This window comes from Mya arenaria, chromosome 10 (genome assembly GCF_026914265.1).
Source record: "Mya arenaria isolate MELC-2E11 chromosome 10, ASM2691426v1".
NCBI classification, from domain to species: domain Eukaryota; kingdom Metazoa; phylum Mollusca; class Bivalvia; order Myida; family Myidae; genus Mya; species Mya arenaria.
The window spans coordinates 24,839,720-24,867,525 of record NC_069131.1 but is presented as its reverse complement, the minus strand read 5'-3'; the positions used below and the strand labels follow the sequence as shown (position 1 = coordinate 24,867,525).

Below are 27,806 nucleotides of genomic sequence, written 5' to 3'. Positions count from 1 at the left end.
AGGTCAAAAACTAAAACGTTTAAAAAGTTCATGTTTTATTTATTTTTTAGGAACGATCTTTTTGGGAGCGAAACATAGATTCTTGGTGACATGTTTTGGGGTAGTAAGTAGTTAAACAAATTTTACAAAAGAAGATTGTGTCAAATTTTAGATGAAAACACATTATTTCGGAAAAGTCTGTCGACATTATTACTTTATTTTTATGTAAAAATGCCCCAGACTATACCAACAATGATTTGAGAGTTAAATTCTTGATGATATCTTGTCAAATAAGTTAATCAGTTATTCCGATAAATTTGACTGGTATACATATTCTTTTTTGTATTAAGACATTTCCAGGAAAATGTAATTGCTTTTTGATTGGAAATCTGATAAAATATTGTTTCAACTGATATATGAATCATGCTTGTTAAATATTGAACAACAACACTAAACAGAAATAGATTTTTTTAAACATTTTAAATTTTGGTCCTTCGATCGACTTTTGCATCGCTGCCGGCATTTAATCGGAATAACTCACTCCCGATTTCTTCTGATCATCGATTATGATTTTGGTACGATTTTAATCCCTTATAAATGCATGTGCATACCATTTTTTCCAGACATCACAATGAGTAAAAATGCAAAAATTAATGAATATAATACAAGGTTAGTTCTTTATATAAAAGGAAGTTGTACTGTTAACAACCCCAAAAATAAGTTGCTGTATTAGTACAGGTCTATGAAAGTCATCCTCGGCACCCCAGCGTATCATAACCTATATGAGACCCTGGGCAAATCAGCTGTAAAAATTTCGTACTCATGAATAATCAATAAGGTAAAATCCAGCCGCTTGATTGGTCGCATGAGACCCACCTCATGCGGTGCGGAAATGGCCGAGAAGTTACGGATGTAATCTCGGTTCGAAATAATCCAATGAGATCACGGCTTACAAATCGCTTTAGGCAGGATATTGTTAAATATGCCAACGGCTCTTCACAAAGCAGATTCTTTCCTCTTTGTTATCGGCTATTTCATTGGTCGGAAAATGCTTATGATTATTCAATATTTACGAAGTTTTCCTAGCCAATTTGTCCAGGGTATCATATAGGTTATGATACGCTAGGGTGCCGAGGATGATGAAAGTCGACAGTCAAAAAGTCAACAGATACCAGCCCGATTGTTTAGAACTTTGTTTAGTAAACAGCAATTTAAACGAAATCATTGCTAACTTTCAAATCTTTACTCTTCTGGAAGCATAATTGATACAATGTTATAGAACTGCTGTTTTTTCTAACAAGATTTAGACAACTGGTTCTCTATTTGTTTTATTTAAATATATGAGTCCATTATAAAAATGCATATATCTATTACGCTTCCACCGCAAACACGACTTGTACATTAGCAACGATTCCGTTTATCACGTTATTATTATATTTTAAATGTTTTTAGTGGGTAAAAGTCAAGATTTTATTTTAGACTTCTTATCCATTGTGCCATAAAGACAGAGTACTGTGGATATTTGGACCTTTTTACAATACATTGATAATTGAAAACATCACGTGATAATTAACCAATCACATACAAATGAAATCGATATATGCGGTTAATAACGGGATTCAAAAATGTGGTCTTCAAAGGCAATATTTGAACAAAAAACAACATTTGCTGAAGGCTCCAGCTGTCAATATCTGGGTTTTAAAACTCCTTATGATTTGCCACACTTTATTTCGTATTAGAAAGTGTATTTTACCAAACAATCGGCACATCAGAATTTGGAAAACACATATATAAAACTCATGCAAACTTACCATGGTTGCTTGAAGGATCATCGCTAATCCAAAAAGACCACAGCAGATGCCACCGGCTACCACCAATATCAGCCACCAGATCGACACTGGGAATAAATACTTACACTTTGAACTTCAAAATTCCCCCAGGGCCTTATAAGTAAAAAATGGAAGAAGCCTTGCTTTTTCATTTCGGGTAATTTGAACGCGTGAACGCTTTAAATTGGAAAACTGGAAACTAGTGGTTTCATACTGCTTAAAGATTAGATCGCTGCAGGTTTTTATATAAATTTACGTTCAAAAATTGATGTTTTTAAGCATAAAACATTAAATTTCGAACGCAATTTAAACACGGCGACCTGATCTTTTGTCAGCAGTCTTAAATCAATAGATTCAATACATTTACAAAAAAAATTGGTTCATTCCAAGACACAAAATATTTATTTTTGTCAAAACGATAAATCTGTGAGAGTACAGATTAATATTCACGACTGGAATTCATTGGAGCCATAACATTTTGTTAAGACGTGCTGGAGCATTTGCAACGCACAACAAAATTGTGTTCCAATGATTGTCCGGCGTTAATTACATATTAATAACATTTTATTAGAAATACGCCTCAACTTGTATATATATAAATTATGTAGGATGCGGTAAGTAAATGGTAAAGAACAATTTGAAAGGCCCGCTGATGTTAACAATTACCATACCTTCTGTTCCTTCATTCCAATCAACAACGCCTTTGTAGTCTAAACATACATCAACGTCAACTGCAAGACCGGACAAACAGGCCTTAAACAATCCAATATTCATTTGTATCTCTGGTGTAGAAATCTGCACCCAGTTTGGGGTGGCATAGCCGACAATCAGTAGAACTGCACATACAGACTCAGTTGCCGCCAAAATAAGTGCCGTTTGCTTGACCTGTTGTAAAAATGAAAATAAAACAATTTGAATTGTAACCGCCAAGGAGACCAACATATTGGCGTTTATTCATTTCCAGTGAACTATTGTAACTGGATCGCAAAAATATACGATTTCATTTTATATTTTCTCCATGATTTTCTTACATGTGAAAACAGTGACCTGAAATATTTCAAACACAATTCAATATAGTGCAAAATGCGTTTTAGCCTATTAAATAAATTGCTTTTTATACCATAAATGACTCTTTTATGTCAAACACAATAAAAACAAGAGGGCCATAATGGCCCTAAATCGCTCATCTGAGTATAAGTGTTTAACCTTTGTAATCAATATATAGCTTGATAGGTTTTCTTAAAGCTGTAGATATGGTCCAAATTTCAAAACTGAAGCTTCAAAAATAAGAAAGTAGGTCAAAAGGTCACCTGACAATGTCAATTTGGATATATGTTTTCAAACTGTACACATGCTCGAAATTTCATAACAGAGACTTCATTCTTGATATTTGTTTTCAAAATTCTACACATGGTCCAAATTTCATTGCTGTAGCTTCAAAAATAAGAAAGCAGGTCAACAGGTCACAGTCAAGGTCATCCAACCACAACATTGTTATTTGTTTACAGAATTGTGAACATTGTCAAAATTTCTTCGCAGTAGTTTCAAAAATAAGACAGAAGGTCAAAAAGGTGGGACCAACTTTGATCCAAGGGGTATTATATGCACACTCCTGGTAAAGTACCACTATATGACTACTTGTAACACATTATTAAAGGTCTGGGCCTAGCAGTTTCAGACAAGAATATTTTCAAGAATACCCTATATAAGTTCACAGGAAACCTCATGGCATAGCCAGTTTTGACCACAGAGGCATACTTTGATGTTCACAAGCAATTGTGTTAAGTACAGACACACGAACAGACAGAGCACCATCCAATAAAATCAATAAACTGCCTAAACCTTTGAGTAATTGATAACACTACCAATATAACCATTCTACCATCCAACACAACATATCTTTCCTTCTAAATATGACGTTTAAATTGTTGTGTACATATAAGGTTTATTCACTAACCACGTAAAGGGAAAGATTGTTACTTACAATAGTTTACATGTAGTTCAAAAGTCTGATTATTAAATTCACCATTGAGTAAAAATGAAATTCTTCTAGAAAATAAAGAGATATAATAATTACTTCAACCCATAAACCTATAAAAAGAGCAATTATTACCTAAGAAGTGACTACTTTAAAGAATTAATAAAATATGAAATGTATTTCCTTAATTGTTACTGAAAATAGACAACTAAAAATAGAAAGTGCAATCTCCGACAGAAAGTGAGTCCATATGGCAAGATTTGCTGCCCTTGTTTCAAGAGTAAACTTTACATAACTATCAGATTTTAACAAAATGTATTTGTAGTGAACATGTAACCCACATGGCCATTTTTGAACCCTTGGGCATAATTTGAACAAACTTGGTAGAAAAATACTAGACAATGTTTCAAACCAAATATCTAAGCTCTAGGCCTCATAGTTTTTGTCAAGAAATGTTTTGTAGTTTTTTACCTTTAGGTTGCCATGGCAACCAGAGTTCTGCATGGAATTCATTTCTTTGAACATTTTTAAAAGTTGGTAACGCTGGACGACAGACGACGGACGGCAGACGCCGGACATAGACCGATCACAATAGCTTACCTTGAGCACTTTGTGCTCAGGTGAGCTAAAAACAAGGCCCCAACATGACGAAATTACTCATTGAATCCTTCAATCAAATCTCAATCTCAGCCTTGAGTTGTTTGAAGCACGCCAATTATACAGTGGACTGGTAAGCCTCAAGATTATTGAAATATGAATATTAGTTTCAAAATTTCTTAAGACAAGGGTGAAGTATTTATTTCGCCAGCAGCTATACAAATTCAATGGCCGAGATCAGCACAAGCCCGAACGTCGGAGCTCGTTAAAACAAATATGGCTAAACTGGTATAGTCTCACTATCACAGATTGACAGTTTTGACATTTTATTTTTTTGTCTCAAAATAAGATGATTTTGTTATCAATGTCTTTAACTCAGTACTATAAATAACTCACAAGAGAGCAGAAAAACGGTCAAAAATACTTTTTCTTAACACACTAGTAACGTTTTAGCCATTAAACATCAATTTGAAAAACTACGTGAATTATTTTGAAAGCAGTCTTATATCACTGGTTTCAGACTTATGCAAAAAATGTCACATACCATGACAAAAAAATAAAGCATGTTTTTAAAACGGTCAATCTTTCAAAGTGTAGCTTTTAATCATAATGACTGTATAATAGAGGCAAATATACTGTCTCCCATTACATCAATGTACAATAGGTAAATTGATCAATGCTATCAAACGCACCTAAATACTGATTATCTTCCATTCTACTGGTAAGCAAAGGTAACCACTGCCACATGTTCAACATCACTTATATATGAAGCAGAAATGTATAAATACTATTGTATTTGATATATTCCACTGTTTTGAAATTTTAGCCAGTTCTGCTATCGAAAACAAACATCAGCGTTCACAGGGCTTGGACACAGTATCGACGACGTCATTCTCGAATGTACGGATGCATTCAGTTTGGCGCATTTTTTGCCCTATGAAATGCACTTGAATGTCTATGAAATATAACTTTTAGTGCTCACTCGTTAAACTATTTTACGATCTTACATTGTTACAAACAAGAATCCTCTATGCATGCTTGAAAACCTTCTCTTTGTGGATTCTCAAGATTCATACCAATTGGAACCGAAATTCATATTTTGAAAATGAAAGCAGATTTTTGGGCTTAGAAATCAAAAGCCAACAAAATGGTAACGTTTTTCCTACGAAGTTAATTATCAGCTTATGTACTAATCAGAATATATCGTCACCTTAGTGCAATAACTCAATATATGCTTCTATTTCTATATGCAGTTATTGAGTTATTGCACTAAGGTGACGATATGTTGAGTAATTTATAGACTTCAAACCCAATGATATAAAAATGCATGTAACATATTTTATATTTCATTATTAAAATCACATGGGTATAGGTGTCCCAAGACGAAGTTATACCACTACTATAAAACTGTCGGAAACTGCTTCTCAACCAGTATGGCATATATGCAGTCGATTCTGAATGACACTAGCGGTATTAGCGCCAGCAATGTAGGCCACAAGATAAGACTTTGGTTAAGGCCAGTCGAGCTATTTTGGGCTATCTGGGCTTGATAATTAAAAGAATCGTCAACAGGCGTTCTGGAAATAAAAAACCCCAAATAACTTCTAATAATTTATACATCCCTGGACCTGGTTACATAAAATGATTTATTTTATGCATCGAGGTGTATCTTAATACTAAAACGCTAGTCCAAATAATTTTTGTACGTTGAAGGATATTTTTACGATTTTTATCTGGCAAATCATTACAATAATCCCGTTTAAACACGTCTATTATTTTAGACTAGACCTAAAAAAATACATTTGGTTCGGGTTTTCCGACCCTACTTATTTTAAGTGCTTTTCAATATGTTAAATGTAGTTTAAAACCTTAAATGCTTTATACAGAAGATACCTAACAACATTCTCCAATGATGAAAATAGCATTTTGATATAAAGCCTAATGAAAAAAGCCTACCTACCCTACCTATTTTTGAAAGGGATGTTACCCTAATGCACCAGTCAATTGTAAACACGATTTTACCATCTGTCCGGGGTTGGCTGGACCGAAAGTCATAGTCCCCGCTATTCCCCGGACCTGGGGGAGCCGTGGTTACAACTGACTGGTGCATAACCAAACCACAGTGGCTTGATGACAAAGGCTCATTCAAGTCATAATAAATAATTTCAACTAGCCAAAATTATATTTTATACATACTTGAACATGTATATCATCGATATATTAGTAATACATTGCCATAAACATAAAATGAGGTTTGAAAAAATTCAAAAATACCATTTTTAGGCCCTACTAAAACGCTTGCTTTTAAATTCTCAGATCATGATGCAGTACCAATTACTTGCTGATTTGTTTTAAACTGGTTAATGTAACTATCCTTATAATTCCAGTGGGCCTTGGAACAAAAACCAATAACAGAATGACACATTATAGTGAAGAATTTAACAAGAAAAAGAATCAACCTACTTCGTTGGTCGCCATTTTGTTTACATGATGGCACGCGCTTACAAACTCTGTTGACGTATATTAATGACGTAACATTGATGGCGTATCAGAAAGGCTAGGAGTCAGTCCGTTTGATAATATTTATTTAATTAAAACGTGTTGTCATACTTAAAGTGACACTCTCATTCAAAATCAATACATAAACATGTATAGTTAACAAGCATAAATTTGAGTGATAAACCTTTGACTTATTACTAAATAATGCACTTATGGAAAATATTAATTACTGATAACATGATTGTAACCGTGCATTAAAATAGCTATATAATAACGCAAAAATATTAAATGATTGGTGAAAGCTCAAATATTTAAGTGAGTACTGTGATCTTCTATCGTGTCATTAGGTCTATTGAACCTTATTTGGGAGTAAGAGCGCATCTTTAAACCACATGGTTGTACAAAGGTTAGTACATCTCAACAATTTTTCGCATTTTTACTGTAATCATTTCTGGAAAATATATTTCTTTTAAAAATTGATCATATAAGTGACTGTACATTAATTGGTATTTAAGAGATGAAGTTTTACGTTCGTGTCAAATTAACCAAAAATTATAGAAGAAATTTCACATTTATTGAAAAACGTAGGCGACGAGCATAAACTTTTTTTTGTTTCTATTTTGGAATTATCACTTATTCTATCATGATTTAACGGCTCGCTATAGGCGGCGGATATGCGTTCATAATAATGTAACGACCCGTTGTAGGCGGCGGATGTGCGGGGAAGGGATCTGTTGGCTTTGGTTGACGTCGCACGTTACAAATGGTGGCAGCGGCGGGATGTTGACAACTGTCGAATAAGAGTTGCCTTACCCACGAATTTCCCAGGCCAAGACTCGGGAGGGGAAAGTAATGTAACGGTCCACTGTAGGCAGTGGATATGCGTTCATAATGATGTAACGATACGCTGTAGTCGGCGGATGTGCGATCCGCTGTAGGGATGTGTGTTCATAATAATGTTACGGTCCGCTGTAGGCGGCGGATGGGCGTTCATAGTATAAAATTCCGTTATAGACGGAAATACGTTCATAGTAGGTATGTTTACTTGGTTGGAAATATGCAAAATAGCAAAGCCCGGGTTCTGTGTGGATAGAGAATTTACTGTATATAAAGACCAGCGGACCCCTTCAGGGTCGAACATGCTTTTCTCTGAAGGGATCTGTTGGTGTTTGTTGACGTCGCACGTTACAATAATATAAAAACGCATATCAGTTGAACCGTGCATCAAGTTAATATGAACTGAATGGTTAATCTTGTTTAAGGACATACTTTGGTTTTAAACACGGCAATGTAATCTAGCCATTGCGACCACCGGATTCCACTGGTATTGACACTTTTAATACATGTTATTGTTTTTGAGTTTTTTACTAGTTGAAGCGAGAGGATCGTCAGAGTATACTCTGGTACGCTCGGCTGAACCTTAACTAGGGCAAAAAGAAAGAAAAAAATGTGTTTATGGTGATTGTCTCAAAATCAATGCGACGAGTATATAAAGCAATGCATAGCAAGTCGAATAATTCACCGGGTACACATAAAGCTATGCATATCAAGTCAAATAATTCACGGAGAATATAAAGCAATGAATAACAAATAAAATAAATCGCCGAGTATATGTAGCAATGCATAGCTTCAGTGTAGTCAAATAATTCGATGAGGATAGCAATTCTCTAATTAAAGCTAGACAAATAATACGCCGAGTATAGCAGTGCATAGCAAGTCAAATAATCTGCCGAGTATAGCAATGCATAGCAAGTCAAATAATGTGCCGAGTATAGCAATGCATAGCAAGTCAAATAATGTGCCGAGTATAGCAGTGCATAGCAAGTCAAATAATGTGCCGAGTATAGCAGTGCATAGCAAGTCAAATAATGTGCCGAGTATAGCAATGCATAGCAAGTCAAATAATGTGCCGAGTATAGCAATGCATAACAAGTCAAATAATGTGCCGAGTATAGCAATGCATAGCAAGTCAAATAATGTGCCGAGTATAGCAATGCATAGCAAGTCAAATAATGTGCCGAGTATAGCAATGCATAGCAAGTCAAATAATGTGCCGAGTATAGCAATGAATAGCAAGTCAAATAATGTGCCGAGTATAGCAATGCATAGCAAGTCAAATAATGTGCCGAGTATAGCAATGCACATCAAGTCAAATAATGAGTCAAGTATAGCAATGCATAGCAAGTCAAATAATGTGCCGAGTATAGCAATGCATAGCAATTCAAATAATGTGCCGAGTATAGCAAATTATATGAAGTCAAATAATGTGCCGAGTATAGCAATGCATAGCAAGTCAAATAATGTGCCAAGGATAGCAATGCATAGCAAGTCAAATAATGTGCCGAGTATAGCAATGCATAGCAAGTCAAATAATGTGCCGAGTATAGCAATGCATAGCAAGTCAAATAATGTGCCGAGTATAGCAATGCATATGAAGTCAAATAACACGCAGGGAATAGCAATGCATAGCAAGTCAAATAATGTGCCAAGTATAGCACTGCATATGAAGTCAAATAACACGCAGAGAATAGCAATGCATAACAAATCAAATAATGTGCCAAGTATAGCAATGCATAGCAAGTCAAATAATGTGCCGAGTATAGCAATGCAAAGCAAGTCAAACAATGTGCCAATTATAGCAATGCATAGCAAGTCAAATAATACGCCAAGTATAGCAATGCATAGCAAGTCAAATAATGTGCAAAGTATAGCAATGCATAGCAAGTCAAATAACATGCCGGAAATAGCAATGCATAGCTAGTCAAATAATGTGCCAAGTAAATCAATGCATAGCAAGTCAAATTATGTGCCAAGGAAAGCAATGCATAGCAAGTCAAATAATGTGCCAAGGAGAGCAATGCATAGCAAGTCAAATAACACGCCGGGAATAGCAATGCATAGCAAGTCAAATAACACGCCGGGTATAGCAATGCATAGCAAGTCAAATAATGTGCCGAGTATAGCAATGCATAGCAAGTCAAATAATATGCCAAGTATAGCAATGCATAGCAAGTCAAATAACACGCCAAGTATAGCAATGCATAGCAAGTCAAATAATGTGCCAAGTATACCAATGCATACCAAGTCAAATAACACGCCGGGTATAGCAATGCATAGCAAGTCAAGTAATTAGTCAAATTATGTGCCAAGTATAGCAATGTATAGCAAGTCAAATAATGTGCCGAGTATAGCAATGCATAGCAAGTCAAATAATGTGCCGAGTATAGCAATGCATAGCAAGTCAAATAATGTGCCGAGTATAGCAATGCATAGCAAGTCAAATAACACGCCGAGTATAGCAATGCATAGCAAGTCAAATAATTAGTCAAATTATGTGCCAAGTATAGCAATGCATAGCAGGTCAAATAGTGTGCCAAGTACAGCAATGCATAGCAAGTCAAATAACACGCCGAGTATAGCAATGCATAGCAAGTCAAATAACACTTCGGGTATAGCAAGTCAAATAACACGCTGGGTATAGCAATGAATAGCAAGTCAAATAATGTGCCGGGTATAGCAATGCTTATCAAGTCAAATAATGTGCAAAGAATAGCAATGCATATCAATTCAAATAATGTGCTAAGTATAGCAATGCATAGCAAGTGAAATAACAGGTCGGGAATAGCAATGCATAGCTAGTCAAATAATGTGCCAAGGATAGCAATGCATAGCAAGTTAAATAACACGCCGAGTATAGCAATGCATAGCAAGTCAAATAATGTGCCGAGTATAGCATGCATAGCAAGTCAAATAGTACGCCGGGTATAGCAATGCAATATATATAGCAAGTCAAATTATGTGCCGAGGAAAGCAATGCATAGCAAGTCAAATAATGTGCCAAGGATAGCAATGCATAGCAAGTCAAATAATGTGCCGAGTATAGCAATGCATAGCAAGTCAAATAATGTGCCGAGTATAGCACTGCATAGCAAGTCAAATAACACGCCGGGTATAGCAATGCATAGCAAGTCAAATAACACGCCGGGTATAGCAATGCATAGCAAGTCAAATTATGTGCCAAGGAAAGCAATGCATAGCAAGTCAAATAATGTGCCAAGTATAGCAATGCATAGCAAATCAAATAATGTGCCAGGTATAGCAATGCATAGCAAGTCAAATAACACGACGGGAATAGCAATGCATAGCTAGTCAAATAATGTGCCAAGTTAAGCCATGCATAGCAAGTCAAATAATGTGCCGAGTATAGCAATGCATAGCAAGTCAAATAATGTGCCAAGTATAGCAATGCATAGCAAGTCAAATAACACGCCGGGTATAGCAATGCATAGCAAGTCAAATAATGTGCCGAGTATAGCAATGCATAGCAAGTCAAATAATTTGCCGGGTATAGCAATGCATAGCAAGTCAAATAACACGCCAAATATAGCAATGCATAGCTAGTCAAATAATGTGCCGAGTATAGCAATGCATAGCAAGTCAAATAACACGCCGGAAATAGCAATGCATAGCAAGTCAAACTATGTGCCGAGTATAGCAATGCATAGGTAGTCAAATAATGTGCCGGGTATAGCAATGCATAGCAAGTCAAATAATGTGCCAAATATAGCAATGCATAGCAAGTCAAATAATGTGCCAAGAATAGCAATGCATAGCAAGTCAAATAACACGCCGAGTATAGCAATGCATAGCAAGTCAAATAATGTGCCGAGTATAGCAATGCATAGCAAGTCAAATAACACGCCGAGTATAGCAATGCATAGCAAGTCAAATAACACGCCGGGTATAGCAATGCATTGCAAGTCAAATAATGTGCCAAGTTTAGCAATGCATAGCAAGTCAAATTATGTTCCAATGAAAGCTATGCATAGCAAGTCAAATAGCACGCCGAGTATAGCAATGCATAGCAAGTCAAATAATGTGCCAAGTATAGCAATACATAGCAAGTCAAATAACACCTCGGGTATAGCAATGCATAGCTAGTCAAATAACACGCCGGGTATAGCATGCATAGCAAGTCAAATAATGTGCCAAGTAAAGCAATGCATAGCAAGTCAAATAACACGCCGGGTAAAGCAATGCATAGCTAGTCAAATAACACGCCGGGTAAAGCAATGCATAGCTAGTCAAATAACACGCCGGGTAAAGCAATGCATAGCAAGTCAAATAACACGCCGGGTAAAGCAATGCATAGCAAGTCAAATAACACGCCGGGTAAAGCAATGCATAGCTAGTCAAATAATGTGCCGAGAAAAGCAATGCATAGCAAGTCAACTAATGTGCCGAGTATAGCAAGCAATGCATAGCAAGTCAAATAATTCGCCGGGGATAAATAGCAATGCATAGCAAGTCAAATAATTCGCAAAGTTCATATATCTCAATGCATAGCAAGTCAAATAATTTGCCGGGTATAATTTGAGATGGCAATGCATAGAAAGTACATAAAGTAATGCATAGCAAGTCAAATTATTCGCGGAGTAAAATTCTATATTGCAATACCGAGCCAGTCAAATAAAATGTTAAGTACATATACTAGTATAGCAAATCAAATTACGATGGCACAGAGGTGACATGTGTATGTTTTTATTTATCCAGTGCGTGCGACATACTAAGTCGTGGGCACACGACATAATTAATCAATCAGAATACACTTTACATACATGAATGTTGTTTGAAAATTGCTGATAGCAGAAACGATTTATTTCCATTATATTTTGAAGTGACACTCTTATTCAAAATCAATACATACACATGTATAACAAACATCAATTTTGACTGATAAACCTTTAACTACTTACTAAATAATGCATTTATTGAAAATATTAATTACTGATAACAAGATTGTAACTGTGTATTTAATGGAAAAAGCGCATAAATATTAAATGATTGGTGAATACATAACGTAGAAATACCGTGTTTTATGCTCATTTCTTTCAAATTAAACTTGGTATCCTTCATAAGAATCATTGTTTTTGACATTTATTCATCCTTTTTGGAAATTAAAACAATATTATAAATTGTGGTAAATCTTTTCTGGGAGAAAGAGTGCATCTTTAATGCAGGGTTAACGTATGAAGAATTTCGGTTTCATTTTGCGATCAGCATAATATACACATATCACTCAGATATTTACATGGTTACGCGGGTGAATGTTGCGACGAAGAATCTATGGTGACCCACTGTACGGTGGTTGACTTTATTAGCAACGCAATTGAACATTCTGGACCTCTGCATGGATACCGAGTCATGCGTCAACGTTGCATTGTCAATGGTTTACGGGTTCGGGCCAACGATGTTGCTACCATCCTTCGCAAATTCGACCCTCGGGGTAAATTAAACGTGACAGCGTAAAGCTAACACCTTTAAAAATCTACCATAAAGTTTCCAAAACGTATACTGAAATTAATATTAGCTTCTGGTGGTGGTGGTGTCCGGTTTGATCATTTAGGCGAGTGGAGGACGTATTCATATCATGATCTGAAATCAAACATAGAGCGTATACATTGTATTTTTATTCCAATGCCAATAATGTTATTTAACAGTGATGCGAAATCTAGTGTTACAGTAGGATATTTACACAATATACGAGGAGTAATCCAGAATTAACAGGACTGCCCCCCATTTATGTATCGATTAGTCAGCAACACCACTTCTATCGTTACTACCCCTTTCATTTGATCGCACAATAATCAAGATGTATAATTCTTTCCCGTATATGTTTATTGCATCATGCCAAATATCTAAATTGCTGACAGCCATGCTGACAACACAACTTGATTATTGTGAACGATGGCAGAGAGCATGAGTTACTATGTCGTGCGCACGAGATAAGTAACTCGTGCAGAAGAGTTATTAAGTCGTGCGCACGAGTTATTGTCGCCCGCACAAGTTATTGTCTTGCGCACGAGGTACTAAGTCGTGCGCACGAGATTATAAGTATCTTCCATGGCCGGGAGTGTAAGATAGGTTCATCCTCAGCCGAGCGTAGGGTGTTTTGCAGAAACAAGGTTTACCGTGGCATCGAGTTGACATCTGTATGTTTTAATTTATCTCGATCGCACGATATACTAAGTCGTGCGCACGATATAAATAAAAACACACACATGTCACCTCTTAGCACCGTACAAATAACTGATAATTTAATTCAGCAATGCATAAACAGTCAAATAATTCGCCGAGATCACATATGATATAGCAATGCATAGCAAGTCAAATAATTCCCCGAGTAAAGCAATACATTGCAAATCAAAGTATTTCCCGAGAATATCTATATCATTGCAAAGCAAGTCAAAGAATTTTCTTAATTAAGCTGTATCCGTTGGCTAGCAACACAGCGACGACGTATTAAGCCAACCTTTAAGTATCGAAAAGGCATCGTATAACACACAGAGCGAGCGGATATAGCTTTTAATAACAATAACAGCTATACCATCAAATTACTGTGGTATTTTGTCTCATTAGAATACTGTTATTATCGCGAATATATTTCCATTTCTGTTTTGTTATTCTGGAAATCTAGGCGTGTTTAGTTGTTCGTATTGATTCGCAGTGTTAACTTCGGTTGACACAAATACTGTGTTGCGCTTTAAGCACTGTTTTGTTTTGTTTTGCTCGTGGATACGAAGATATTCTTTAAAATGGGCCAGAAGCCAAGGTTGGTAATGTATGCTTCATGGTTTGATTTGGCTTGTATCATTATTATAATACTTATTTAGATAAACACGAAAGCTATTTTTTCTGTAATATCATAGATTTTGAAAAAAAACTTGTTTGCTTAAAATTATTTATGCTGTATTCACAACATTAATGCTAATACAATTTATGGTATGTTATGTTATGTTATGTTATGTATAAAGTTGGCAGGATTTTATTTTAGATATGAAAAGTAGAAGTATTTTTGATATCATGTTTGCAGTCTCGTGATAGCTTGTCAAATCTAACAATGCGTAAAAAGTATGCTGTTTCTAGTTTATAGACCTAACCTCTTTTGCCCCGACCCTAAATATTTCCATTGCTTCAGAATTTGTTTAATCATTCGTTTGATGTTTTTCTTTTATACGCTAAAAGTGGGGTGTTTTGGCTTTAACAATATCGATGATGCTAATAATGATTGTATGCATGTCCTTAAAGCTGCACCCTAACAGATAAAACGTTTTAACATTTTTATATTTTTTGTCTTGGAACCAGCCAATTAATGCAAAAGTACATGGAAACAAATGATATAAGACTGCTTACGAAAATTCAGATCGCAGATTTTCATATTTTAGGTCTAAAAATGATGTTTTATGCATTTTTCTTATACCGTTAGTAACGCTTTAAGCCATTAAAATATTTTTTTCTAGCGAAATATGAAAAGCTGCGATCTGATCTTTGGTCAATAGTCTTATATCACTGGTTTGCAGAGATTTACGAAAAACATGGCTCATTCCAAGACAAAAATAAAAAAGTAGTAAAATGGTACATATGTGAGCTTTAAGCATTCATTTCATAGTTTTTGATAACAGAAAAGTCTAAAGGTCCTAGGTAAATAAATGTTTTTCAAACAAAATTCATATACATATGTACTTTCAGGCATATAAGAATGATAATTGAAACAAAGGCCGTTATACATTATATACATGTATTTGTGGTCCTTTATACAAGTTCACATAACTTATATACACTAACGGATTTAGGTTGGAGTGTCCCCTCATACCGGTAAAGATTGTAAATTATCTTTTATTTTAAATATTATTTTTGAAGTTTAACCGATATCACCTTGATTAATTGAAATGTGATAAAAAATATCTAAAAAATGAGAGAAGAAAATCATTTAAGGTGATACTCGTATTTAAAACCAATACATAAACATGTATAACACATATAATTGTTGACTGATAAATATTTAACTACCTAGTAAATAATGTATTTAATATGGAAAATATCAATTACTGATAACAAGAGTGTAACTGTGTATTTAATAGCTGCAAACGCACAACTATTAAATGACTGGTGGGTCACATAATATTTAAGGAGATATACGATCGTCTCATAAGATAGAAAAACCGTGTTTTCTGCATATTTCTTTATCAAACAATTAAACACGGTGTCCTGTATAAGAAACATTGTTTTCGATATTTATTCATCCTTTACGATGGATAAAAGCAATTGTATTAAGTGTTGTACTGCTTATTTGGGAGTAAGAGCGCATCTTTAAATTAAAAAGTTTATTTAGCTGAAATCCAGACTAATTTTGCTTGATAAGGTAGACCACTGCGTATGTGATCAGTTGTGTCTTCTATGTAGCAAAAACCATCTTTCGGAACTCCTCGGCCATTTTTTTTTCGAAAACAACCTCGGATGTATGGCGGTACATCAAAAGAAGTAGTTCGTTAAATTTTGAATTATATCATTAATTAAATGTAGTGTTTAAGCTCTTATTTGTTGATCTAAGTTTAAATTGATTGCTGGTGAATAATATTATTGCAAACATAATTAAGACCCAAGAGTTTAATCATTAACTTAAACTGCTAAATTAAATTACTACGCGATCTACATGCAGTGTACCGATTTCTTACATTGTAAACTGTCCATATACATCCGAGGTAGTTCTCGATAAAAATGGCCGAGGGGCTCCGAATGATAAAATCATCAGCCAACAACTGACTAGTTATCAAATCGTTTGGAATAATTTGGCCATTTTCCATCGAAAACAACCTCGGATGGACATGGACGGTTTACAATGTCAGAATTCTTTTATCTACGCTTCAAGTAGATAGCGAAGTTCAAAAGAGCAGTTTAACTTAATGACTTTACTCTTGATACTCTTTATTATTTATGCAATACTACACTTTACTGGCAATTTATTTATATATAATTGTTTTCGATGAAATTTCTTAGAGGTGCTCCGAATGGTTATCCAGTGTGAAAGCAAGTTTGGTTAGCTGAAAAAACCAAGGTTCATGTTCGTTTCATAAATGTGCACATATAGCCAAAACATGGCAGATTTTACAAGATGGTACAGCATATTGGTAAACACCCTGTCGGAATATAAATAAATTTCATGTGTAAGAGGGGTCGATCGAAATACCTGATCCAGAGGGCACGTGCGGAAGCCGATAACAAGCCTCGCCAATTTACCGGCCATGGCGATGCATTTCGTGTCTTAATAACATCCGGTAGATGGCGAAAATGACACACCTAATACTATAAATATCTAAAACAGGCGGCGGCTATGTACCACACTACCTAACCCTAACCCAACCCCAAATGACGTGTATAACCAGCACCGACTACGCCCCGCCTACGTCCGCTACTTGACGCTATTTAGACTAAGTATTTCTTCTATCATACCTAAAACGTAAAATTTTAGTAAGAATTGGCGTTTTAAATGTTGTCTGTATATACTTAACCAAAAAGCGCTTGCAAAAACATATACAACTAAGAAATAATTTGTTCAAACTGTGAATAAGTTTTAAAAATTCATTTTACTAAACACTGCATAGAAATAAGAACCACAAAGCACTAAGGTTTGGTCATCTGTAAGGCACCAAACACACGGATAATCATTACTCAAGTTAAAGTAACCATAAAGCACAAATGAAACAGCTTGTACACTTATATAGATATTTCCTGCGTCTCTCATGGTAAGTCTCTTATTTGTACTGCATTTTAAATCTATAAGGTTAAACGACCAGGTGAACTAGTTTATTGTGAGACGCATTTAAAGCGCTCCGTTTGCATGAATAATTACATCATTTCCGCGTGATGTAGAGCATGAATAATTACATCATTTCCGCGTGATGTAGAGCATGAATAATTACATCATTTCCGCGTCAAGTAGAGCATGAATAATTACATCATTTCCGCGTGATGTAGAACATGAATAATTACATCATTTCCGCGTGATGTAGAACATGAATAATTACATCATTTCCGCGTGATGTAGAGCATGAATAATTACATCATTTCCGCGTGATGTAGAGCATGAATAATTACATCATTTCCGCGTGATGTAGAGCATAAATAATTACATCATTTCCGCGTGATGTAGAGCATGAATAATTACATCATTTCCGCGTGATGTAGAGCATGAATAATTACATCATTTCCGCGTGATGTAGAGCATGAATAATTACATCATTTCCGCGTGATGTAGAGCATGAATAATTACATCATTTCCGCGTGATGTAGAGCATGAATAATTACATCATTTCCGCGTGATGTAGAGCATGAATAATTACATCATTTCCGCGTGATGTAGAGCATGATTAATTACATCATTTCCGCGTGATGTAGAGCACGATTAATTACATCATTTCCGCGTGATGTAGAGCACGATTAATTACATCATTTCCGCGTGATGTAGAGCATGAATAATTACATCATTTCCGCGTGATGTAGAACATAGGAACATAATAAAATATAGACACTCATGAAATACGATATATCTTTTTATGAAAAAAAACAAGATTAGAAATTGTCATATTCAAGGTGAAGGTAATTGTTCAAGTACTAGAAAGCCAAGGGCAATCGGAACACCTCGGCAATCTCCGCCATACGACGATCTTCGGTAGTTTGCCGGTGACTTAGTAAAAGTAGTTCGTACAATTAATATCAATACTATTAATTGACTATTTGTTTTAACGTCCAATTTATATTTTTAAGCTCAAATCAATTACCAATGAAGTGTCCTTTTGCATAAATCAGTAAAATTTCTAAGAGTAAAGTCCGAAGGGTTTACTGCAAAATTAAAATAACTACGCGATTTACTTGCAGCGTAGTTCAATGTAAAGATTTCTGACATTGTAAACCGCCCATGTTTCGAAGAAAAATGGCCGAGATGACTGATTGAAGGGAGCGAGAGCGTCATGTCAATATAAATGAATCTACATTGCCACGTAAGCAAATAAACGAAATATAGGAAATGTAAAACTCTGCTTTGATTGGTCGCATAGCAAACAATGAGCTAGTACAATATTTCTAAAATCGCCGGTTGGTTGTCAATAACGCAAAGTGGCGGATTCGTGGTCTAGTGGTAACACACTGGACTATCAATCCAGGGGTCGCAGGTTCGATTCCCCGTCGCATCACTAAAAATACTAATCGTCTTCCGGGAGAGACGTTGAATGGGGGTCCCGTGTGACACAGTGCTATACACTGGTGCACGTTAAAGAACCAAGGTATCTCTAACCAGGGTTACATCCTGTCTGTGCACTATGCTCCAAAAACCTAAAATGACCAACAATCTTAACGGAGCACTAGCCGAATGGGCAAGGCTCGAGTGCGAGTATAAATAAGCTTACATACACAATAACGCCAAGTGGCATATTAACTACCGACTAACAACATTCTCAGCTATGGTGCCATACCAAACACGAGTATTATCTGGCAATGTTAACAGATATTAGATAGGTAATAACAATAACAATAATAACCGAATTTATTGTAGCGTATGAACTTTCTGTATGTGATTTTACTCGTTTGTTTCACATTGTTTGTAACTACGCATACACGTTGGCATTGATCATTATAAACATAATTATGTGTTGATGACAATTTACATTGTACAATACGAAATGAGCTGTCTGTCTGTCTGTCTGTCTGTCTGTCTGTCTTGACGTATTTCTTAAACTGTACATTGATTTATCGATATGCTGTATATGCATAAGATATGACACATGCTGTTATGTTTTGTTCTGTTCTGTTCTATTACACTACAAAAGTTGTTTGGATTTATAGTTTACTTGAATTGAATAGAACAAAAAGTACTACATGTGTATAATTAAAAAACAACATGGTGATTCTGGCTGTCGAGGCAGGTGGTGTTAATTGCATTACGCTCAATAATTAATCTCAATCTTACTACAAAAGTACTGCTATAAGTGCATGTACTAGTTGTTTGTACTTCTGTAGGGTCTAATTTATATAATTTATCTGTGTCGATTACAACATGTTTTTGTCCATTACAGCATGTTTAAGTCCTTTACATGTGTCTGTCCATTACAACATGTATCTGCCCATTACAACATGTGCCTGTGCATTACAATGGGTGTCTGTCCATTACAACATGTGTCTGTGCATTACAATGGGTGTCTGTCCATTACAACATGTGACTGTCCATTGCAACATGTGTCTCTCCATAACAACGTGTGTCTGTCCATTACAACGTGTGTCTCTCCATTACAACATGTGTCTCTCCATTACAACGTGTGTCTGTCCATTACAACATGTGTCTCTCCATTACAACGTGTGTCTCTCCATTACAACATGTGTCTGTCCATTACAACGCGTGTCTCTCCATTACAACATGCTTCCAATACAACATTTGTCCATTACAACTTGTGTCTGTCCATTACAACATGTGTCCATTACAACATGTGTCCATAACAACATGTGTATGTCCATTACAACATGTGTCCATTACAACGTGTGCCAATTACAACGTGTGTTAGATGTCAGAATTAGATGTTAGAGGCTACAGACTCAATACGAGGTTTCTATAACCATGCTTTGTTTACCCTTGCTGCCAATATACAGACTCAATACGTCTTTTCTATAACCATGCTTTGTTTACCCTTGCCATGTTTTGTTTACCCTTGCTGCCAATATACAGATTCAATACGAGGTTTCTATAACCATCCTTTGTTTACCCTTGCTGCCAATATACAGACTCAAAACGAGGTTTCTATTACCATGCTTTGTTTACCCTTCCTGCCATTATACAGACTCACTACAAGGTTACTATAGCCATGCTTTGTTTAATCTTTCTGCTGTTTTAAGTCTCAATACGAGGTTTCTTTAGCCTTGCTTTGTAAAGGGTAACTTCCTGCCAATATACAGTCTCAATAAATCTGAGACTGCGATTAACAAGTCCTGCTTACATTTGTTATCAATTGATCTTTCTTTCTTTGTGGAGTGCACTGATTTTACATATATAGAAACAAATAACACATATTGTGAGCCCAGTTGTGATATTAATATCAAATGCCACTTCGAATAGTCGAACTAAAACAAGAATCACGCATAGACAAATTACGTGAAATGGTATTGACATTTTCCTCATGTTCCCTGTTGTTTTTCACGGGAATTATTTGCATATATGATGGTATTCAGATTATGTTTATTACGTTCGTAAATAGTTGTGAGACCATTGCAATTGGAACACCTCGGCCATTTCCATCGAAAATAAACTCGGATGTATGCCGCTGGATTAGAAGAAATTGTTCATGAAATAATATTAAAACTGAAATTAAAGCTGCACTCTCACAGATTGAACGTTTTGACAACTTTTTTTTAATTATTTTTGTCTTGGGATGAGCCAATTTTTGCGACAATCCATGAACACAAGTCATATAAGACTGCTGACAAAAAATTAGATCGCAGATGTTATATTTAAGTTCAAAAACTGATGTTTTATGCATTTTTCTTAAACCGTTAGAAACGGTTTAAGCTATAACACATTAACTTTCAAACGGAAATATGAAAATCTACGATCTGTTGTTGTTTTTTGTCAGCAATCTTACATCATTGGGTTGCAGATATTTACGTAAAAAATTGCTCTGTCCAAGACAAAAAATAAAGAAGTTGTAAAAATAGTAAATCTGTGAGAGTGCAGCTTTAATATAGTCCTTCAACGTGTTATATGTATAACTAAGTTCAAATTTATTCCAAATGAAACATTTTACCACATAAATAGATAAGATTCCTAAGAGTAAAGTCCTTTTATCTGCTGAATTGAAATTACTACGCCATCTACTTGCAGCTTTTAGTTAAATTGTCAACCGCCCATATACATCCGAGGTTGTTTTCTATTGAAAATGGCCGATGTGTACCGATTGAAATCCTTGCTGTGTCTTGTTATAAAGCCTGTTTCTGGCGTTGATAAATGTCAAGGCGTATTTTAACTGAGTAAAAATCTGGCATGTTCCAAAGCGCAAAATGTAGGACAATTAATTTAACCATTTTCTCAATTGAAATATTTCACCGAAATTCAACAGTTGATCTTCTATTTATTCTAAAATTATCTCTCCTAACAATACAGATGATGCATTTTATAAAAATCAGCTTTAAATAATGCACCAGTCAATTGTAACCATTGCCCCCAGGTCCGGGGAATAGCGGGGACTTCGGGCTGGTTTCAATTGACTGGTGCATAACGTATAACAATCAGGATTTTATAAACACAGTTAAATTACTATACCGTTGGTGCTCTATAATTATAGTTATCACTAAAACGTCAACTTCCATTAGCAATGACACTACTAATAATGAAATAAGTCTCCAATATACGATCATTTTCACAAAGATGATATTTTCGATAATTCAGGTTGCCATATCCAAACATAACCGTAATTTAAAGCTGTACTCTCACCGATTTGACTTTTTGACATTTTTTTGCCTTGGAATAAGCCAGTTGTATGCGTAAATGTCTGGAAACCAGTGATTAAATACTGCTGACAAAAGATCAGAACGACCCTTTTCATATTTGCTTTTGAATATTGATATTTTATGGCTAAAACCGTTACTTACACCTGAAATTTTCGACAGCTTCCCTATCAATTGAGATCTGTTCTATTGTGAGTTATCTTATATCATTGAATTGAAGGCATTGATACCAGAATCCTCGACAAAAACTAAAATACGGTCAAAACTGTCAATCTGTGAGAGTGCAGCTTTAAAGACCTCGACGCATTTCATTTCAACACACACGTGCATTCAAGTAAAATATAATTGGAATTTTCAAGTTTTATTAAGTGAATTCGTTTCATGTGGGCAGGGTACGTTGTTATGCCAACCCCTAATGCCCCCAACCCCATATAAATTACCCGGAAGGCAAATTTATTCCAAGGTTTATAAATAATAATGGTTGATATAACAAGTACTAAATCACAAGTATTATAATTTTCAATAATATTATTCAGAATTTAAGTATAATAAAAATAATTCATGTGATTTAGTACTATTTACTGCTACCCAATCATTATTTATATTTTTAGCCATATTTTTTCATATATTTGTTATTACTATATTTTTGCCTCTATATAATAAGCGGTGGAGGCATAGGGCATTGGAATAGCCACGGACACTCGTTGGGCTGACTTCTATATTGTTATAGTCTTAATTCGTTGTAATATGATGATATTTATGAAAAATATTCGTCTGGAAAATTTATTTGTATTTGAAAGATTGCTTTATTTGCTTAGTATTCAATTTCATTTAAAGAGACTAGACACTAGATGGTTCCAAGCTCGCCAAATACAGTATTTCCTCAAAACAAGCTTAACATTGTCAATATGAGTTAGTATGAGGACTATAATACAGTGTGAGTATACCACGTGATATATTGCGTCAAAGATGCTACGAAGGGAGGTAAGATTTTGCTTCGAATAAAGTCTTTAATCAAAGCACTATTTCTTCACCATTTTAAATGAAACATAGCGCAGTATACGCCGCTTACGGAGCCCCGCCTTCGGTCTTTTGCCAGAGTTTGATTGAGAATTAAATTTCTTAAAACACTTCGACATTTCCACAAAATTACCGTCTGGCGGAGCACTGTCAAAACATTAGTTAGGAAACAGGTTTGTCGAAATGCTGGATAAAGCGTATTACCTTATCAAACTGCGGTACTAAAACAAAGTCGGGGCTGTTTAACGACATAGACTGCCCTATGTTTCATTTAAAATAGTGTAGTAAAAGAAAAGATATCTTTGTTTTAAGACTTCATTTTAAGCCAAATGTTGCCTTCCGATGTACCATATATGACGTAATTTATCACGTGGTATACACACAATGTAATGCATTAGTTTGCAAATTAAAATAACAATTTCTCTTTGCCTCAGCTGTGTTTACCCGTTTAAATAGTGCATAACGGTTTTCTTGTTTAAAGTGTGTATATTTAGCAGTGGAAGTCACGTGATTAGTACATATACATATAGCGACGCTACTTTTAAATTAACTGATATTTATGTGGTAGACAGACCCAGTAAATGTCGAATTGGAAAAATACACAAAAACTGCGAAAGAGATATACGTCGTTAACGATGTGACACATCAGTAAGTTAGATTAAAAGCGTTGTAAACGACGATATCATTTTTATGTACGTTTATGACAAGATCCTATTTTCTTGCAATTGTATCATCCGGTGTCTAGTCCCTTTAAGTTCCTGATCTTTTGACATCTTGTTTTATTATCGTTTATGATTATTTGCTTTGCTTTGGAAAACAAGATGCGAAATATTATAGCCGAGCTGCGCTTGAAAATTCCTGTGTGTGCTGACTAGATTCATACTATTTTTATTACTTTGATCTATCTACAGATATTGTGTGTCAATCCTGAAATTAATCTTTTTTTCAGTTTAATACGATTGAAATATGAATGCGTGCAAGTTTCTGTTTGAAAACTGATATTACTTTCTTAGCATATAATAATCTTTGTGAAATGGTTTTTGCATGGGCGTGGTCGTTAAGACCATCACAAAGAAACACTCCGTCTGAAGTTATTTCAAGATATTGATTGAGACTATAAATTGCGATGAAATTTTGTAAATAGTAAAGGTTTATACGATACATGTACATACATTTTGATTTGTTTTGTGGTCTTAAAGTTGCACTCTCACAAATTGACCGTTTTGACAAATTTTATTCTTTTGACTTGGAATCAGCCAATTTTGGCATAAATGTCTGGAAATCAGTGATTTAAGACTGCTGACAAAAGATCAGATGGCATTTTTTCATGTTTACGTTCAAAAATTGAAATTTATGTCGAAAAATTCATTTTTCCTTAAAGCATTTGGAACGCTTTTAGCCATAAAACATTAAAGTTCAAACATACATATAAACACTGCGATCTGATCTTTTGACAGCAGTCTTATATCACTGGTTTCCAGACATTTATGCAAAAATAGGTCCATTCCAATACAAAAAAAAAAATAAAAAAAATTGCAATTGTTTTTATTTTTTTTTTGTCTTGGAATGAGCCAATTTTTGTATAAAACCAGTGATATTAGAAGACTGACTAAAGATTATAGATCGCACTTGTTCATTGTTATGGTCGAAAAAAATGGTTAAAAGCGTTACTATTCATTAAGAAAATTGAAATTTTCGGCCATGTTTCGAACTGAATTGAATTAATTTAAACCAAATTCAGTTGATTCTGAGACACTATACTGACACACCTGTCTATCTGTGAGAGTGAAGCTTTAAGGGTCAAGCTCAACTACTTTATGCAGACAAATTGTAAAAGTAAAATAGCGAGAGGGTGCTATTTTTAATTGACGGCTTACTATGGTTATATTTAGTTGGGTATATGGGTCATAACTGTGTCTGAAAAAAAAATGGTTTATTCTTAATAAGTGATGATTTGAGTATACAGATTACAATGTCATGTGCCAGAACGGACAAACGCATGAACAGTTATAAACATAGCAGTACATTAACTGTAGCCATAATAGAATAAACTGGACAAACGTCAACCTTGTGCAACAACTCAGTAATTGCATATAAACATATAGGGTTAGTAAGTTATCGCATTAAGTAAAACATTGTTGTATTAAGGTTCTGTATGAATAAAGGAAAGAAATCCTTAATATGAAAATAGCATAAGCTGACTTAAATGTGCGTTATTGTACATCATGTATCACCAAACATCAAAATATAGAATATAGGTATGTTATATATATTGCTTAATCTGCATGATTGTATTATGCTTGCACGAAAGCGTCCTAGTGCCACAGTTTTAAATACCTTGGGAGACGCTATATCGTAATTATGAGACACTAAGTCCTAATTAGGAGATTTTAAGTCCTAATCAGGAGACATTATCTCTATATTGCAAGAAATGAAGTCCTACTTAGTTGACAGTATCTCCTTATTGTGAAAAACCAAGTCCTTATTAATAGAAAGTATCTCTTATTGCGAGAAACCAAGCCCTTGTTAAGGGACAGCATATCCATCTTGCAAGCGAGAAACCGAGTCTTAATTAGTAGACAGTATCTCCTAATGGCGAGAAATCAAGTCCTCGCTAGGGGACAGCATATCCCTCTTGCGAGAAACCATGTCCTAATTAGTAGAAAGTATCTCTTCTTGTGATTAACCAAGTCCTAATTAGTAGACAGTAAATCCTTATTGCGAGAAACCAAGTCCTAATTAGCAGATAATAAGCCATAATTAGGATTTTGGTACATAACTTATTATCTCCAAGTTACGAGATACTAATACGATTTTCCTTCTAATTAGAAAATAGTATCTGCTAATTACGATCTAGTATATCCTAATTAGGATTTATTATATCCAAATAGGAAAAAGTATCTGATAATTATGAGAGTGTGTATCCTAATTAGGAGATGATTCATAAAAGCATGTTATGGACAGTGTCCGTTCCATTTGTTTGTATTTGTAAAATCATGATGCGTTTTCTTATATCGTCATTTAAAGTTGCACTATCACAGATTGAACGTTTTGACATTTTTAAAAAAAAAATTTTTGTCTTGGAACGAGCCAATATTTGCGAAAATCCATGGAAACCAGTTATATAAGACTGCTGACAAAAATTAGATCGCAGATTTTTATATATAAGTTCAAAAATTCATGTTCTATGCATTTTTCTTAAACCGGCTATAAAACATAAATTTTCGAACGGAATTATGAAAATCTGCGATCTGATCTTTTGTCAGCAATCTTTTATCATTGTTTTGCAGATATCAACGCAAAAATATGCTCTTTCCAAGATAAAAAATTAAAAAAAGTTGTAAAAATGGTATATCTGTGAGAGTGCAGCTTTAAAACAATACTCTTAATTGTGGTAAATATTATATGGGAGTAAGAGTGAAGATTGTACACAGTAGATCCGGTTGCTGTGCGGTGTCGTTTGAAATCGATCTGAGGGGCAGATGGGGACACATATACCGCGCATTTAATTGTTACAGTTGTCATTTAGTTATTTCCCAATGGGTTGACGTGAAATATCTCATAGTGCATTAAAATATTTCCATTATGATATTAATTACGATAAATTTATTAGAAATCGGAAACTAAGACTACCAACAAAAAATATTCTTATCTCTCACCATAAGGCATGTTAATTTGGCATTGGACTTATATCTGCACGGCAGGCAATCAGAGATATAATAAAGTTTTGTTTCTACCTTGCGATATAATATGATTCCTTTGTTAAACGATTTCCCAAAAGACCAACAGATGTACGCATTTAAACGGACTCCCTCACGATTTCTAAGCTAGCTGTTTAACCTTTCCATTTTGTGCGTATTACATTAAAAATACATTTATTTAGTTTTTATTCAGAATATTTTTTGTTAATACATATTTAAATATTTGCCCGGAAAAGCATCTTTTTTGCGGAAAAAGTTTAAAAACTAAGGCTGTTTAAATTTAAAAAGGTGTTTTGAGTGATAAACCTTTAACTTCATTCTAAATAATGCAAATTTATGCAAATTTTAATCACTGATAACAAGATTGTAACGCGTTTATATTATGTATATTCAATTTTCGAACGTAAAAATAAAAATAAACTGCGGTCTGACCTTTTGTCAGCAGTCACTGGTTTCCAGATATATACGCAAACATTGTTTCATTCCAAGACCAAAATTACATAAAAAGTTGTTAAAACGGACAATCTGTGAGAGTGCAGCTTTAAGATAATTTGAAACTCATTTTCTTATCTCTCACAAGTTTTGTTTTCAACTGACGTCTTTTTTATTTCCAATACCTCAGCAAACCTCATTTATTCTCAAAGTCATTACACCAGACACACGCCATTGTGAGTTCTTTGCCACTTTTAACAATAGTCTCATTAAGTTTATCTTAATGATAACTGTTACTAGAGGAACGAATGACGTAGAAGCAAATATTGACAATAAGTTGTTTTTTTAATCGTTTTCTTCTTTAAGAGATCAATATACTAACATACATAAAAGAACTTTCATTTTACATTGACAGAACATTATTAAGGAGTAAATCTTTTTTCTTAG

At 34.8% G+C, this 27,806-nt stretch overlaps 1 protein-coding gene across 1 annotated transcript in view; it reads left to right on the top strand.

The window, feature by feature from the left end:
• Nucleotides 1-14,298: 14,298 nt before the first annotated feature.
• Nucleotides 14,299-27,806, top strand: part of LOC128206244 (uncharacterized) — a 31,988-nt gene continuing 18,480 nt past the window's right edge. Inside the window, exon 1 of the mRNA XM_052908590.1 lies at nt 14,299-14,494. Within this exon, the coding sequence (XP_052764550.1) occupies nt 14,478-14,494 (17 nt within the window). The 5' untranslated portion in view covers nt 14,299-14,477. The remainder of the gene's footprint in view (nt 14,495-27,806) is intronic.